This window comes from Salvelinus fontinalis, chromosome 17 (assembly GCF_029448725.1).
Source record: "Salvelinus fontinalis isolate EN_2023a chromosome 17, ASM2944872v1, whole genome shotgun sequence".
NCBI classification, from domain to species: Eukaryota; Metazoa; Chordata; class Actinopteri; order Salmoniformes; family Salmonidae; genus Salvelinus; species Salvelinus fontinalis.
The window spans coordinates 7,247,550-7,262,522 of record NC_074681.1 but is presented as its reverse complement, the minus strand read 5'-3'; the positions used below and the strand labels follow the sequence as shown (position 1 = coordinate 7,262,522).

General features: G+C 43.1%; 1 protein-coding gene across 1 annotated transcript in view; it reads left to right on the top strand.

Annotated features, from left to right (window-relative positions):
* The first annotated feature begins 1,460 nt into the window (after window positions 1-1,460).
* Window positions 1,461-14,973, top strand: part of LOC129813653 (alpha-N-acetylgalactosaminide alpha-2,6-sialyltransferase 5-like) — an 84,649-nt gene continuing 71,136 nt past the window's right edge. The window contains exon 1 of the mRNA XM_055866027.1: window positions 1,461-2,263. Within this exon, the coding sequence (XP_055722002.1) occupies window positions 2,261-2,263 (3 nt within the window). The 5' untranslated portion in view covers window positions 1,461-2,260. The remainder of the gene's footprint in view (window positions 2,264-14,973) is intronic.

Genomic DNA, 14,973 nt, shown 5'->3' with positions numbered 1-14,973 from the left:
CTGTTAACCAGGTTCCATAGGGCTCTATATAGGGACTGTTGACCAGGTACCATTGTGCTCTATATAGGGACTGTTAACCAGGTCCCATTGTGCTCTATATAGGGACTGTTAACCAGGTTCCATACGGCTCTATATAGGGACTTTTGACCAGGTTCCATAGAGCTCTATATAGGGACTGTTAACCAGGTTCCATAGGGCTCTATATAGGGACTGTTGACCAGGTTCCATAGGGCTCTATATAGGGACTGTTAACCAGGTTCCATAGGGCTCTATATAGGGACTGTTAACCAGGTTCCATAGGGCTCTATATAGGGACTGTTAACCAGGTTCCGTAGGGCTCTATATAGGGACTGTTAACCAGGTTCCATAGTGCTCTATATAGGGACTGTTAACCATGTTCCATAAGGTTCTATATAGGGACTGTTAACCAGGTTCCATAGGGCTCTATATAGGGACTGTTAACCATGTTCCATAGGGCTCTATATAGGGACTGTTAACCAGGTTCCATAGGGCTCTATATAGGGACTGTTAACCAGGTTCCATAGGGCTCTATATAGGGACTGTTAACCATGTTCCATAGGGCTCTATATAGGGACTGTTAACCAGGTTCCATAGGGCTCTATATAGGGACTGTTAACCAGGTTCCATGGGGCTCTATATAGGGACTGTTAACCAGGTTCCATAGGGCTCTATATAGGGACTGTTGACCAGGTTCCGCCCGGCTCTATATAGGGACTGTTGACCAGGTTCCGCCCGGCTCTATATAGGGACTGTTGACCAGGTTCCGCCCGGCTCTATATAGGGGCTGTTAACCAGGTTCCACCCGGCTCTATATAGGGACTGTTAACCAGGTTCCATAGGGCTCTATATAGGGACTGATAACCAGGTTCCATAGGGCTCTATATAGGGACTGTTGACCAGGTTCCATGGGGCTCTATATAGGGACTGTTGACCAGGTTCCATAGGGCTCTATATAGGGACTGTTAACCAGGTTCCGTAGGGCTCTATATAGGGACTGTTGACCAGGTTCCATAGAGCTCTATATAGGGACTGTTGACCAGGTTCCATAGGGCTCTATATAGGGACTGTTAACCAGGTTCCATAGGGCTCTATATAGGGACTGTTAACCAGGTTCCATAGGGCTCTATATAGGGACTGTTAATCAGGTTCCATAGAGCTCTATATAGGGACTGTTAACCAGGTTCCATAGGGCTCTATATAGGGACTGTTGACCAGGTTCCATAGGGCTCTATATAGGGACTGTTAACCAGGTTCCATAGGGCTCTATATAGGGACTGTTAACCAGGTTCCATAGGGCTCTATATAGGGACTGTTAACCATGTTCCATAGGGCTCTATATAGGGACTGTTAACCATGTTCCATAGGGCTCTATATAGGGACTGTTAACCATGTTCCATAGGGCTCTATATAGGGACTGTTGACCAGGTTCCATAGGGCTCTATATAGGGACTGTTAACCAGGTTCCATAGGGCTCTATATAGGGACTGTTAACCATGTTCCATAGGGCTCTATATAGGGACTGTTAACCATGTTCCATAGGACATATATTGTCTCTCAGGACCGTTCAGACATTATTTTCAGAAGAAGATTATCATGATGAAACAACCCAGACTAGAATTGATACGACCCAGTGCTCTCACCATCACTCTGCGCATTGATGTCAATATACCCGGCAGGGAGGTAATTATTCTCCTTCACTAATTGGAATAAGTTAATGTGTCATTCAAACAGCTGTACAAGTCATTCAGAACTACGGACAACCAGCACGCATCCAGAGTGAAATATCTAGGATCCGACACAACGGCCGTTTCACTTCAGCACCGTGGATTGAATAAAACCACTATTGCTCGCACTCGCGTGGTTATTGTGACACTGCTCTGTATACCAGTGTCCTTATTGGTTACAGAGAGGAACCTGTCGTTGCTTTCTACCTCCAGACCTGAAACCCTGCGAGCTTTAAGACCGTGCTGTACTCCAACAGGCAACATCTGTCCTCTGCGCTGTGAATCGCGCTCGGCTTCCAGTCCGTTTCTACACGCTCGGTGATCTGACACACACAGCGCGGCTAGAGCAAGGAGACGTCTCCAACGCAGCACCATATTGATGACAGAGTGACAGGGATGGGATGCGAGGAGAAGACATTATCCCGCTGCTGTTCTTTATAAGCGGACCTATATCATGAGGAAAACTGGAGCTACGCGTGCAAACTACAACAAATAAGACGGAGAGAGGCTGCAAAATGGTAGGATCTTGTTGAACTAGATACCATGGTAGGATCTTGTTGAACTAGACACCATGGTAGGATCTTGTTGAACTAGATACCATGGTCGGGTCTTGTTGAACTAGACACCATGGTAGGTTCTTGTTGAACTAGATACCGTGGTAGGATCTTGTTGAACTAGACACCATGGTCGGGTCTTGTTGAACTAGACACCATGGTAGGTTCTTGTTGAACTAGATACCGTGGTAGGATCGTGTTGAACTAGACACAATGGTACGATCTTGTTGAACTAGACACCATGGTAGGATCTTGTTGAACTAGACACCATGGTAGGTTCTTGTTGAACTAGACACCATGGTAGGATCTTGTTGAACTAGACACCGTGGTAGGATCTTGTTGAACTAGACACCATGGTAGGATCTTGTTGAACTAGACACCATGGTAGGATCTTGTTGAACTAGACACCATGGTAGGATCTTGTTGAACTAGATACCATGGTAGGATCTTGTTGAACTAGACACCATGGTAGGATCTTGTTGAACTAGATACCATGGTAGGATCGTGTTGAACTAGACACAATGGTACGATCTTGTTGAACTAGACACCATGGTAGGATCTTGTTGAACTAGACACCATGGTAGGTTCTTGTTGAACTAGACACCATGGTAGGATCTTGTTGAACTAGACACCGTGGTAGGATCTTGTTGAACTAGACACCATGGTAGGATCTTGTTGAACTAGACACCATGGTAGGATCTTGTTGAACTAGACACCATGGTAGGATCTTGTTGAACTAGACACCATGGTAGGATCTTGTTGAACTAGACACCATGGTAGGATCTTGTTGAACTAGACACCGTGGTAAGATCTTGTTGAACTAGACACCATGGTAGGATCTTGTTGAACTAGACACCGTGGGAGAATAGTGTTGAACTAGATTCCATGGTAGGATCTTGTTGAACTAGACACCATGGTAGGATCTTGTTGAACTAGACACCATGGTAAGATCTTGTTGAACTAGACACAGTGGGAGAATAGTGTTGAACTAGATTCCATGGTAGGATCTTGGTGAACTAGACACCATGGTAGGATCTTGTTGAACTAGACACCATGGTAGGATCTTGTTGAACTAGACACCATGGTAAGATCTTGTTGAACTAGACACCGTGGTAGGATCTTGTTGAACTAGTGTTGCACAACTGAATAGAACTGTCTGTCTGCACATTTCAATAGAAGTGTCTGTCTGCACAACTGAATAGAACTGTCTGTCTGCATAACTGAATAGAACTGTCTGTCTGCACATCTGAATAGAACTGTCTGTCTGCACATTTTAATAGAACTGTCTGTCTGCACAACTGAATAGAACTGTCTGTCTGCACAACTGAATAGAACTGTCTGTCTGCACATCTGAATAGAACTGTCTGTCTGCACATCTGAATAGTACTGTTGGTCTGCACAACTGAATAGAACTGTCTGTCTGCACATCTGAATAGAACTGTCTGTCTGCATAACTGAATAGAACTGTCTGTCTGCACATCTGAATAGAACTGTCTGTCTGCACAACTGAATAGAACTGTCTGTCTGCACATTTTAATAGAACTGTCTATCTGCACATCTGAATAGTACTGTTGGTCTGCACAACTGAATAGAACTGCCTGTCTGCACATCTGAATAGAACTGTCTGTCTGCACATTTGAATAGAACTGTCTGTCTGCACATTTGAATAAAACTGTCTGTCTGCACATTTGAATAGAACTGTCTGTCTGAACAACTGAATAGAACTGTCTGTCTGCACATTTGAATAGAACTGACTGTCTGTTTGCACAACTGAATAGAATAGTGTTCAGTATCTGTAGCCTAGTGTTCAGTATCTGTAGTGTCTGTAGCCTAGTGTTCAGTATCTGTAGTGTCTGTAGCCTAGTGTTCAGTATCTGTAGCCTAGTGTTCAGTATATGTAGCCTAGTGTTCAGTATCTGTAGTGTCTGTAGCCTAGTGTTCAGTATCTGTAGCCTAGTGTTCAGTATCTGTAGCCTAGTGTTCAGTATCTGCAGCCTAGTGTTCAGTATCTGTAGCCTAGTATTCAGTATCTGTAGCCTAGTGTTCAGTATCTGTAGCCTAGTGTTCAGTATCTGTAGCCTAGTGTTCAGTATCTGTAGCCTAGTGTTCAGTATCTGTAGCCTAGTGTTCAGTATATGTAGTGTCTGTAGCCTAGTGTTCAGTATCTGTAGCCTAGTGTTCAGTATCTGTAGCCTAGTGTTCAGTATCTGTAGCCTAGTGTTCAGTATCTGTAGTGTCTGTAGCCTAGTGTTCAGTATCTGTAGCCTAGTGTTCAGTATCTGCAGCCTAGTGTTCAGTATCTGCAGCCTAGTGTTCAGTATCTGTAGCCTAGTGTTCAGTATCTGTAGCCTAGTGTTCAGTATCTGTAGCCTACTGTTCAGTATATGTAGTGTCTGTAGCCTAGTGTTCAGTATCTGTAGTGTCTGTAGCCTAGTGTTCAGTATATGTAGCCTAGTGTTCAGTATCTGTAGTGTCTGTAGCCTAGTGTTCAGTATCTGTAGTGTCTGTAGCCTAGTGTTCAGTATCTGCAGCCTAGTGTTCAGTATCTGTAGCCTAGTGTTCAGTATCTGTAGCCTAGTGTTCAGTATCTGTAGCCTAGTGTTCAGTATATGTAGTGTCTGTAGCCTAGTGTTCAGTATCTGTAGCCTAGTGTTCAGTATCTGTAGTGTCTGTAGCCTAGTGTTCAGTATCTGCAGCCTAGTGTTCAGTATCTGCAGCCTAGTGTTCAGTATCTGCAGCCTAGTGTTCAGTATCTGCAGCCTAGTGTTCAGTATCTGTAGCCTAGTGTTCAGTATCTGTAGCCTAGTGTTCAGTATCTGTAGCCTAGTGTTCAGTATCTGTAGCCTAGTGTTCAGTATCTGTAGTGTCTGTAGCCTAGTGTTCAGTATCTGTAGTGTCTGTAGCCTAGTGTTCAGTATCTGTAGTGTCTGTAGCCTAGTGTTCAGTATCTGCAGCCTAGTGTTCAGTATCTGTAGCCTAGTGTTCAGTATATGTAGCCTAGTGTTCAGTATCTGTAGCCTAGTGTTCAGTATCTGCAGCCTAGTGTTCAGTATCTGCAGCCTAGTGTTCAGTATCTGTAGCCTAGTGTTCAGTATCTGTAGTGTCTGTAGCCTAGTGTTCAGTATCTGTAGCCTAGTGTTCAGTATCTGTAGCCTAGTGTTCAGTATCAGTAGCCTACTGTTCAGTATCTGTAGCCTAGTGTTCAGTATCTGTAGCCTAGTGTTCAGTATCTGTAGTGTCTGTAGCCTAGTGTTCAGTACCTGTAGTGTCTGTAGCCTAGTGTTCAGTATCTGTAGTGTCTGTAGCCTAGTGTTCAGTATCTGCAGCCTAGTGTTCAGTATCTGTAGCCTAGTGTTCAGTATCTGTAGCCTAGTGTTCAGTATCTGTAGCCTAGTGTTCAGTATCTGCAGCCTAGTGTTCAGTATCTGCAGCCTAGTGTTCAGTATCTGTAGCCTAGTGTTCAGTATCTGTAGCCTAGTGTTCAGTATCTGTAGCCTACTGTTCAGTATCTGTAGCCTAGTGTTCAGTATCTGTAGCCTAGTGTTCAGTATCTGTAGCCTAGTGTTCAGTATCTGTAGTGTCTGTAGCCTAGTGTTCAGTATCTGTAGCCAAGTGTTCAGTATATGTAGCCTAGTGTTCAGTATCTGTAGTGTCTGTAGCCTAGTGTTCAGTGTCTGTAGCCTAGTGTTCAGTATCTGTAGCCTAGTGTTCAGTATCTGCAGCCTAGTGTTCAGTATCTGTAGCCTAGTGTTCAGTATCTGTAGCCTAGTGTTCAGTATCTGTAGTGTCTGTAGCCTAGTGTTCAGTATCTGCAGCCTAGTGTTCAGTATCTGCAGCCTAGTGTTCAGTATCTGTAGCCTAGTGTTCAGTATCTGTAGTGTCTGTAGCCTAGTGTTCAGTATCTGTAGCCTAGTGTTCAGTATCTGTAGCCTAGTGTTCAGTATCTGTAGCCTAGTGTTCAGTATCTGTAGCCTAGTGTTCCGTATCTGTAGCCTAGTGTTCCGTATCTGTAGCCTAGTGTTCAGTATCTGCAGCCTAGTGTTCAGTATCTGCAGCCTAGTGTTCAGTATCTGTAGTGTCTGAAGCCTAGTGTTCAGTATATGTAGTGTCTGTAGCCTAGTGTTCAGTATCTGTAGCCTAGTGTTCAGTATCTGTAGTGTCTGTAGCCTAGTGTTCAGTATCTGCAGCCTAGTGTTCAGTATCTGCAGCCTAGTGTTCAGTATCTGCAGCCTAGTGTTCAGTATCTGCAGCCTAGTGTTCAGTATCTGTAGCCTAGTGTTCAGTATCTGTAGCCTAGTGTTCAGTATCTGTAGCCTAGTGTTCAGTATCTGTAGCCTAGTGTTCAGTATCTGTAGTGTCTGTAGCCTAGTGTTCAGTATCTGTAGTGTCTGTAGCCTAGTGTTCAGTATCTGCAGTGTCTGTAGCCTAGTGTTCAGTATCTGCAGCCTAGTGTTCAGTATCTGTAGCCTAGTGTTCAGTATATGTAGCCTAGTGTTCAGTATCTGTAGCCTAGTGTTCAGTATCTGCAGCCTAGTGTTCAGTATCTGCAGCCTAGTGTTCAGTATCTGTAGCCTAGTGTTCAGTATCTGTAGTGTCTGTAGCCTAGTGTTCAGTATCTGTAGCCTAGTGTTCAGTATCTGTAGCCTAGTGTTCAGTATCTGTAGCCTACTGTTCAGTATCTGTAGCCTAGTGTTCAGTATCTGTAGCCTAGTGTTCAGTATCTGTAGTGTCTGTAGCCTAGTGTTCAGTACCTGTAGTGTCTGTAGCCTAGTGTTCAGTATCTGTAGTGTCTGTAGCCTAGTGTTCAGTATCTGCAGCCTAGTGTTCAGTATCTGTAGCCTAGTGTTCAGTATCTGTAGCCTAGTGTTCAGTATCTGTAGCCTAGTGTTCAGTATCTGCAGCCTAGTGTTCAGTATCTGCAGCCTAGTGTTCAGTATCTGTAGCCTAGTGTTCAGTATCTGTAGCCTAGTGTTCAGTATCTGTAGCCTACTGTTCAGTATCTGTAGCCTAGTGTTCAGTATCTGTAGCCTAGTGTTCAGTATCTGTAGCCTAGTGTTCAGTATCTGTAGTGTCTGTAGCCTAGTGTTCAGTATCTGTAGCCTAGTGTTCAGTATCTGTAGCCTAGTGTTCAGTATCTGTAGTGTCTGTAGCCTAGTGTTCAGTGTCTGTAGCCTAGTGTTCAGTATCTGTAGCCTAGTGTTCAGTATCTGCAGCCTAGTGTTCAGTATCTGCAGCCTAGTGTTCAGTATCTGTAGCCTAGTGTTCAGTATCTGTAGCCTAGTGTTCAGTATCTGTAGTGTCTGTAGCCTAGTGTTCAGTATCTGCAGCCTAGTGTTCAGTATCTGCAGCCTAGTGTTCAGTATCTGTAGCCTAGTGTTCAGTATATGTAGTGTCTGTAGCCTAGTGTTCAGTATCTGTAGCCTAGTGTTCAGTATCTGTAGCCTAGTGTTCAGTATCTGTAGCCTACTGTTCAGTATCTGTAGCCTAGTGTTCAGTATCTGTAGCCTAGTGTTCAGTATCTGTAGTGTCTGTAGCCTAGTGTTCAGTATCTGTAGCCTAGTGTTCAGTATCTGTAGCCTAGTGTTCAGTATCTGTAGCCTAGTGTTCAGTATCTGTAGCCTAGTGTTCAGTATCTGTAGCCTAGTGTTCAGTATCTGTAGCCTAGTGTTCAGTATCTGTAGCCTAGTGTTCAGTATCTGTAGCCTAGTGTTCAGTATCTGTAGCCTAGTGTTCAGTATATGTAGCCTAGTGTTCAGTATCTGTAGTATCTGTAGCCTAGTGTTCAGTATCTGTAGCCTAGTGTTCAGTATATGTAGCCTAGTGTTCAGTATCTGTAGTGTCTGTAGCCTAGTGTTCAGTATCTGTAGCCTAGTGTTCAGTATCTGTAGCCTAGTGTTCAGTATCTGTAGTGTCTGTAGCCTAGTGTTCAGTATCTGTAGCCTAGTGTTCAGTATCTGCAGCCTAGTGTTCAGTATCTGTAGTGTCTGTAGCCTAGTGTTCAGTATCTGTAGCCTAGTGTTCAGTATCTGTAGCCTAGTGTTCAGTATCTGTAGTGTCTGTAGCCTAGTGTTCAGTATCTGTAGCCTAGTGTTCAGTATCTGTAGCCTAGTGTTCAGTATCTGTAGTGTCTGTAGCCTAGTGTTCAGTATCTGTAGCCTAGTGTTCAGTATCTGTAGCCTAGTGTTCAGTATCTGTAGCCTAGTGTTCAGTATCTGTAGCCTAGTGTTCAGTATCTGTAGTGTCTGTAGCCTAGTGTTCAGTATCTGTAGTGTCTGTAGCCTAGTGTTCAGTATCTGTAGCCTAGTGTTCAGTATCTGTAGCCTAGTGTTCAGTATCTGTAGCCTAGTGTTCAGTATCTGCAGCCTAGTGTTCAGTATCTGTAGCCTAGTGTTCAGTATCTGTAGCCTAGTGTTCAGTATCTGTAGCCTAGTGTTCAGTATCTGTAGCCTAGTGTTCAGTATCTGTAGTGTCTGTAGCCTAGTGTTCAGTATCTGCAGTATCTGTAGCCTAGTGTTCAGTATCTGTAGCCTAGTGTTCAGTATCTGTAGCCTAGTGTTCAGTATCTGTAGCCTAGTGTTCAGTATCTGTAGCCTAGTGTTCAGTATCTGCAGCCTAGTGTTCAGTATCTGTAGCCTAGTGTTCAGTATCTGTAGCCTAGTGTTCAGTATCTGTAGTATCTGTAGCCTAGTGTTCAGTATCTGTAGTATCTGTAGCCTAGTGTTCAGTATCTGTAGCCTAGTGTTCAGTATCTGTAGCCTAGTGTTCAGTATCTGTAGTATCTGTAGCCTAGTGTTCAGTATCTGTAGCCTAGTGTTCAGTATATGTAGCCTAGTGTTCAGTATCTGTTCTCAGCTGAGAAGGAGATTACACAAAGCTGTGAACCATAGACATCCAGCTGTGTGGATTGATTTATGATTTTTTAAGAAATATGTTACCCTGAAATGTATTATATTTCTTAGATACCATAACGATCTCTTGTTATTGCAAATACTGAATACTTGCTCTTTGTGTTATTAATGTAAGAAAAGACATGAAGCAATGTCATCTACTGTAAAGAGTTTTTAGGCTATATTCCTTTATGGGGAAACAGCTCATTGTGTTTTTATGGGGAAACAGCTCATTGTGTTTTTATGGGGAAACAGCTCATTGTGTTTTCATGGGGAAACAGCTCATTGTGTTTTTATGGGGAAACAGCTCATTGTGTTTTTATGGGGAAACAGCTCATTGTGTTTTCATGGGGAAACAGCTCATTGTGTTTTTATGGGGAAACAGCTCATTGTGTTTTTATGGGGAAACAGCTCATTGTGTTTTTATGGGGAAACAGCTCATTGTGTTTTTATGGGGAAACAGCTCATTGTGTTTTCATGGGGAAACAGCTCATTGTGTTTTTATGGGGAAACAGCTCATTGTGTTTTTATGGGGAAACAGCTCATTGTGTTTTTATGGGGAAACAGCTCATTGTGTTTTCATGGGGAAACAGCTCATTGTGTTTTTATGGGGAAACAGCTCATTGTGTTTTTATGGGGAAACAGCTCATTGTGTTTTCATGGGGAAACAGCTCATTGTGTTTTTATGGGGAAACAGCTCATTGTGTTTTTATGGGGAAACAGCTCATTGTGTTTTTATGGGGAAACAGCTCATTGTGTTTTTATGGGGAAACAGCTCATTGTGTTTTCATGGGGAAACAGCTCATTGTGTTTTTATGGGGAAACAGCTCATTGTGTTTTTATGGGGAAACAGCTCATTGTGTTTTTATGGGGAAACAGCTCATTGTGTTTTCATGGGGAAACAGCTCATTGTGTTTTTATGGGGAAACAGCTCATTGTGTTTTTATGGGGAAACAGCTCATTGTGTTTTTATGGGGAAACAGCTCATTGTGTTTTTATGGGGAAACAGCTCATTGTGTTTTTATGGGGAAACAGCTCATGTGTTTCCTTGAAATAGTAGGCGAAATCTACTAGCAATGAATGACACCTGTAATGTATAGTATGATGTTAGTAATGCATGGTATGGAGGAATTATTGACACGCATTTTTAGAGCCCTATAGTGTTTATCTTGACGTTCTAGACTAGTGTGGTCTAGGCTAGTGTAGGCTAGTGATGTTCTAGGCTAGTGTAGTCTATAGTGTTTATCATGACGTTCTAGACTAGTGTAGTCTAGGCTAGTGTAGGCTAGTGATGTTCTAGACTAGTGTAGTCTAGGCTAGTGTAGGCTAGTGATGTTCTAGGCTAGTGTAGTCTATAGTGTTTACCTTGACGTTCTAGGCTAGTGTAGTCTATAGTGTTTACCTATAGTGTTTACCTTGACGTTCTAGGCTATTATAGTCTATAGTGTTTACCTTGACGTTCTAGGCTATTATAGTCTATAGTGTTTACCTTGACGTTCTAGGCTAGTGTAGGCTAGTGATGTTCTAGGCTAGTGTAGTCTATAGTGTTTACCTTTATGTTCTAGGCTAGTGTAGGCTAGTGATGTTCTAGGCTATTATAGTCTATAGTGTTTACCTTGACGTTCTAGGCTATTATAGTCTATAGTGTTTACCTTGACTTTCTATGCTAGTGTAGGCTAGTGATGTTCTAGGCTAGTGTAGTCTATAGTGTTTACCTTGACGTTCTAGGCTAGTGTAGTCTAGGCTAGTGTAGGCTAGTGATGTTCTAGGCTAGTGTAGTCTATAGTGTTTACCTATAGTGTTTACCTTGACGTTCTAGGCTAGTGTAGTCTACAGAAATAGAACCACATTTTATTCTAGAATTAGATTGGATTACATTCTAGAATCTCATTCTAGTTCTGAGGTTGTAGCCTACCTATTCCCATCAATGATATGTAAAAATGGTATTTCACATTTACCTTTTATTGTGGACAATATCACTCCCAAAACAAACTATGGTCTCTGGGGATTAGTAGACAAAGAACAATCTGACAATGTGTAAAAGAGCCAGGTTTCTTTCTTTCTTTAGCAGCAGAGCAGTATTTCTTGAGATTACTTGAGTCTCTGTGGGGACAACAATGCCTACATCCCAAATTGCAGCCTTTTCCCTACATGAACTGGGTTCTAGTCAAAAGAAGTGCACTTGTGCGGCATGTAGCCTAGGGGTTAGAGAGGTGAGCCAGCAACTGCAGTTCGAATCCCGGGTCTGACGGGAAAAAATCTGTCAGGAAGAGAACTGGCTTTTACTAAAAGAAAACATGACACATTCCAGTTTCACATGTGAAATTACGGTTTTCACATGTTGACATCACCTTTCACGTGAAGAGAATAACATGTTTTCACCTCAAAATCAGACATACAGTTTCACATGTGGAAAACATTTACGTGAAAATCTACATTTGCAGGTTCACATGTCAGAAAACTCCCACTGTGAAAATCACAGATTCACATGTGGGGTTGCATATTCACATGTGGGGTTGCAGATTCACATGTGGGGTTGTAGATTCACATGTGGGGTTACAGATTCACATGTGGGGTTACAGATTCACATGTGGGGTTACAGATTCACATGTGGGGTTACAGATTCACATGTGGGGTTGCAGATTCACATGTGGGGTTGCAGATTCACATGTGGGGTTGCAGATTCACATGTGGGGTTACAGATTCACATGTGGGGTTGCAGATTCACATGTGGGGTTGCAGATTCACATGTGGGGTTACAGATTCACATGTGGGGTTGTAGATTCACATGTGGGGTTGTAGATTCACATGTGGGGTTGTAGATTCACATGTGGGGTTGTAGATTCACATGTGTGGTTGTAGTTTCACATGTGTGGTTACAGATTCACATGTGGGGTTGTAGATTCACATGTGTGGTTACAGATTCACATGTGTGGTTACAGATTCACATGTGTGGTTACAGATTCACATGTGTGGTTACAGATTCACATGTGGGGTTGTAGATTCACATGTGTGGTTACAGATTCACATGTGGGGTTACAGATTCACATGTGGGGTTACAGATTCACATGTGTGGTTGTAGATTCACATGTGGGGTTGTAGATTCACATGTGGGGTTGTAGATTCACATGTGGGGTTACAGATTCACATGTGTGGTTGTAGATTCACATGTGGGGTTGTAGATTCACATGTGGGGTTACAGATTCACATGTGTGGTTGTAGATTCACATGTGTGGTTGTAGATTCACATGTGGGGTTACAGATTCACATGTGGGGTTGTAGATTCACATGTGGGGTTGTAGATTCACATGTGGGGTTGTAGATTCACATGTGGGGTTGTAGATTCACATGTGTGGTTGTAGTTTCACATGTGTGGTTACAGATTCACATGTGGGGTTGTAGATTCACATGTGTGGTTACAGATTCACATGTGTGGTTACAGATTCACATGTGTGGTTACAGATTCACATGTGTGGTTACAGATTCACATGTGGGGTTGTAGATTCACATGTGTGGTTACAGATTCACATGTGGGGTTACAGATTCACATGTGGGGTTACAGATTCACATGTGTGGTTGTAGATTCACATGTGGGGTTGTAGATTCACATGTGGGGTTGTAGATTCACATGTGGGGTTACAGATTCACATGTGTGGTTGTAGATTCACATGTGGGGTTGTAGATTCACATGTGGGGTTACAGATTCACATGTGTGGTTGTAGATTCACATGTGTGGTTGTAGATTCACATGTGGGGTTACAGATTCACATGTGGGGTTGTAGATTCACATGTGGGGTTACAGATTCACATGTGGGGTTGTAGATTCACATGTGGTGTTACAGATTCACATGTGGGGTTACAGATTCACATGTGGGGTTGTAGATTCACATGTGGGGTTGTAGATTCACATGTGGGGTTACAGATTCACATGTGGGGTTACAGATTCACATGTGGGGTTATAGATTCACATGTGGGGTTGTAGATTCACATGTGGGGTTGTAGATTCACATGTGGGGTTACAGATTCACATGTGGGGTTGTAGATTCACATGTGGGGTTACAGATTCACATGTGGGGTTGTAGATTCACATGTGGGGTTGTAGATTCACATGTGGGGTTGTAGATTCACATGTGGGGTTACAGATTCACATGTGGGGTTACAGATTCACATGTGGGGTTATAGATTCACATGTGGGGTTGTAGATTCACATGTGGGGTTGTAGATTCACATGTGGGGTTGTAGATTCACATGTGGGGTTACAGATTCACATGTGGGGTTGTAGATTCACATGTGGGGTTACAGATTCACATGTGGGGTTATAGATTCACATGTGGGGTTGTAGATTCACATGTGGGGTTACAGATTCACATGTGGGGTTGTAGATTCACATGTGGGGTTGTAGATTCACATGTGGGGTTACAGATTCACATGTGGGGTTGTAGATTCACATGTGTGGTTACAGATTCACATGTGGGGTTGCAGATTCACATGTGGGGTTGTAGATTCACATGTGGGGTTACAGATTCACATGTGGGGTTACAGATTCACATGTGGGGTTACAGATTCACATGTGGGGTTGCAGATTCACATGTGGGGTTGCAGATTCACATGTGGGGTTGCAGATTCACATGTGGGGTTGCAGATTCACATGTGGGGTTACAGATTCACATGTGGGGTTGCAGATTCACATGTGGGGTTACAGATTCACATGTGGGGTTGCAGATTCACATGTGGGGTTGCAGATTCACATGTGGGGTTGCAGATTCACATGTGGGGTTACAGATTCACATGTGGGGTTGTAGATTCACATGTGGGGTTGTAGATTCACATGTGGAGTTGTAGATTCACATGTGTGGTTACCGATTCACATGTGGGGTTGTAGATTCACATGTGGGGTTGTAGATTCACATGTGGGGTTGTAGTTTCACATGTGGGGTTGTAGTTTCACATGTGTGGTTACAGATTCACATGTGGGGTTGTAGATTCACATGTGTGGTTACAGATTCACATGTGTGGTTACAGATTCACATGTGTGGTTACAGATTCACATGTGTGGTTACAGATTCACATGTGGGGTTGTAGATTCACATGTGTGGTTACAGATTCACATGTGTGGTTACAGATTCACATGTGGGGTTACAGATTCACATGTGGGGTTACAGATTCACATGTGTGGTTGTAGATTCACATGTGGGGTTGTAGATTCACATGTGGGGTTGTAGATTCACATGTGGGGTTACAGATTCACATGTGTGGTTGTAGATTCACATGTGGGGTTGTAGATTCACATGTGGGGTTACAGATTCACATGTGGGGTTACAGATTCACATGTGGGGTTGCAGATTCACATGTGGGGTTGCAGATTCACATGTGGGTTTACAGATTCACATGTGGGGTTGCAGATTCACATGTGGGGTTACAGATTCACATGTGGGGTTGCAGATTCACATGTGGGGTTGCAGATTCACATGTGGGGTTACAGATTCACATGTGGGGTTGTAGATTCACATGTGGGGTTGTAGATTCACATGTGGGGTTGTAGATTCACATGTGGGGTTGTAGATTCACATGTGTGGTTACCGATTCACATGTGGGGTTGTAGATTCACATGTGGGGTTGTAGATTCACATGTGTGGTTACAGATTCACATGTGTGGTTACAGATTCACATGTGTGGTTACAGATTCACATGTGTGGTTACAGATTCACATGTGTGGTTACAGATTCACATGTGGGGTTGTAGATTCACATGTGTGGTTACAGATTCACATGTGGGGTTACAGATTCA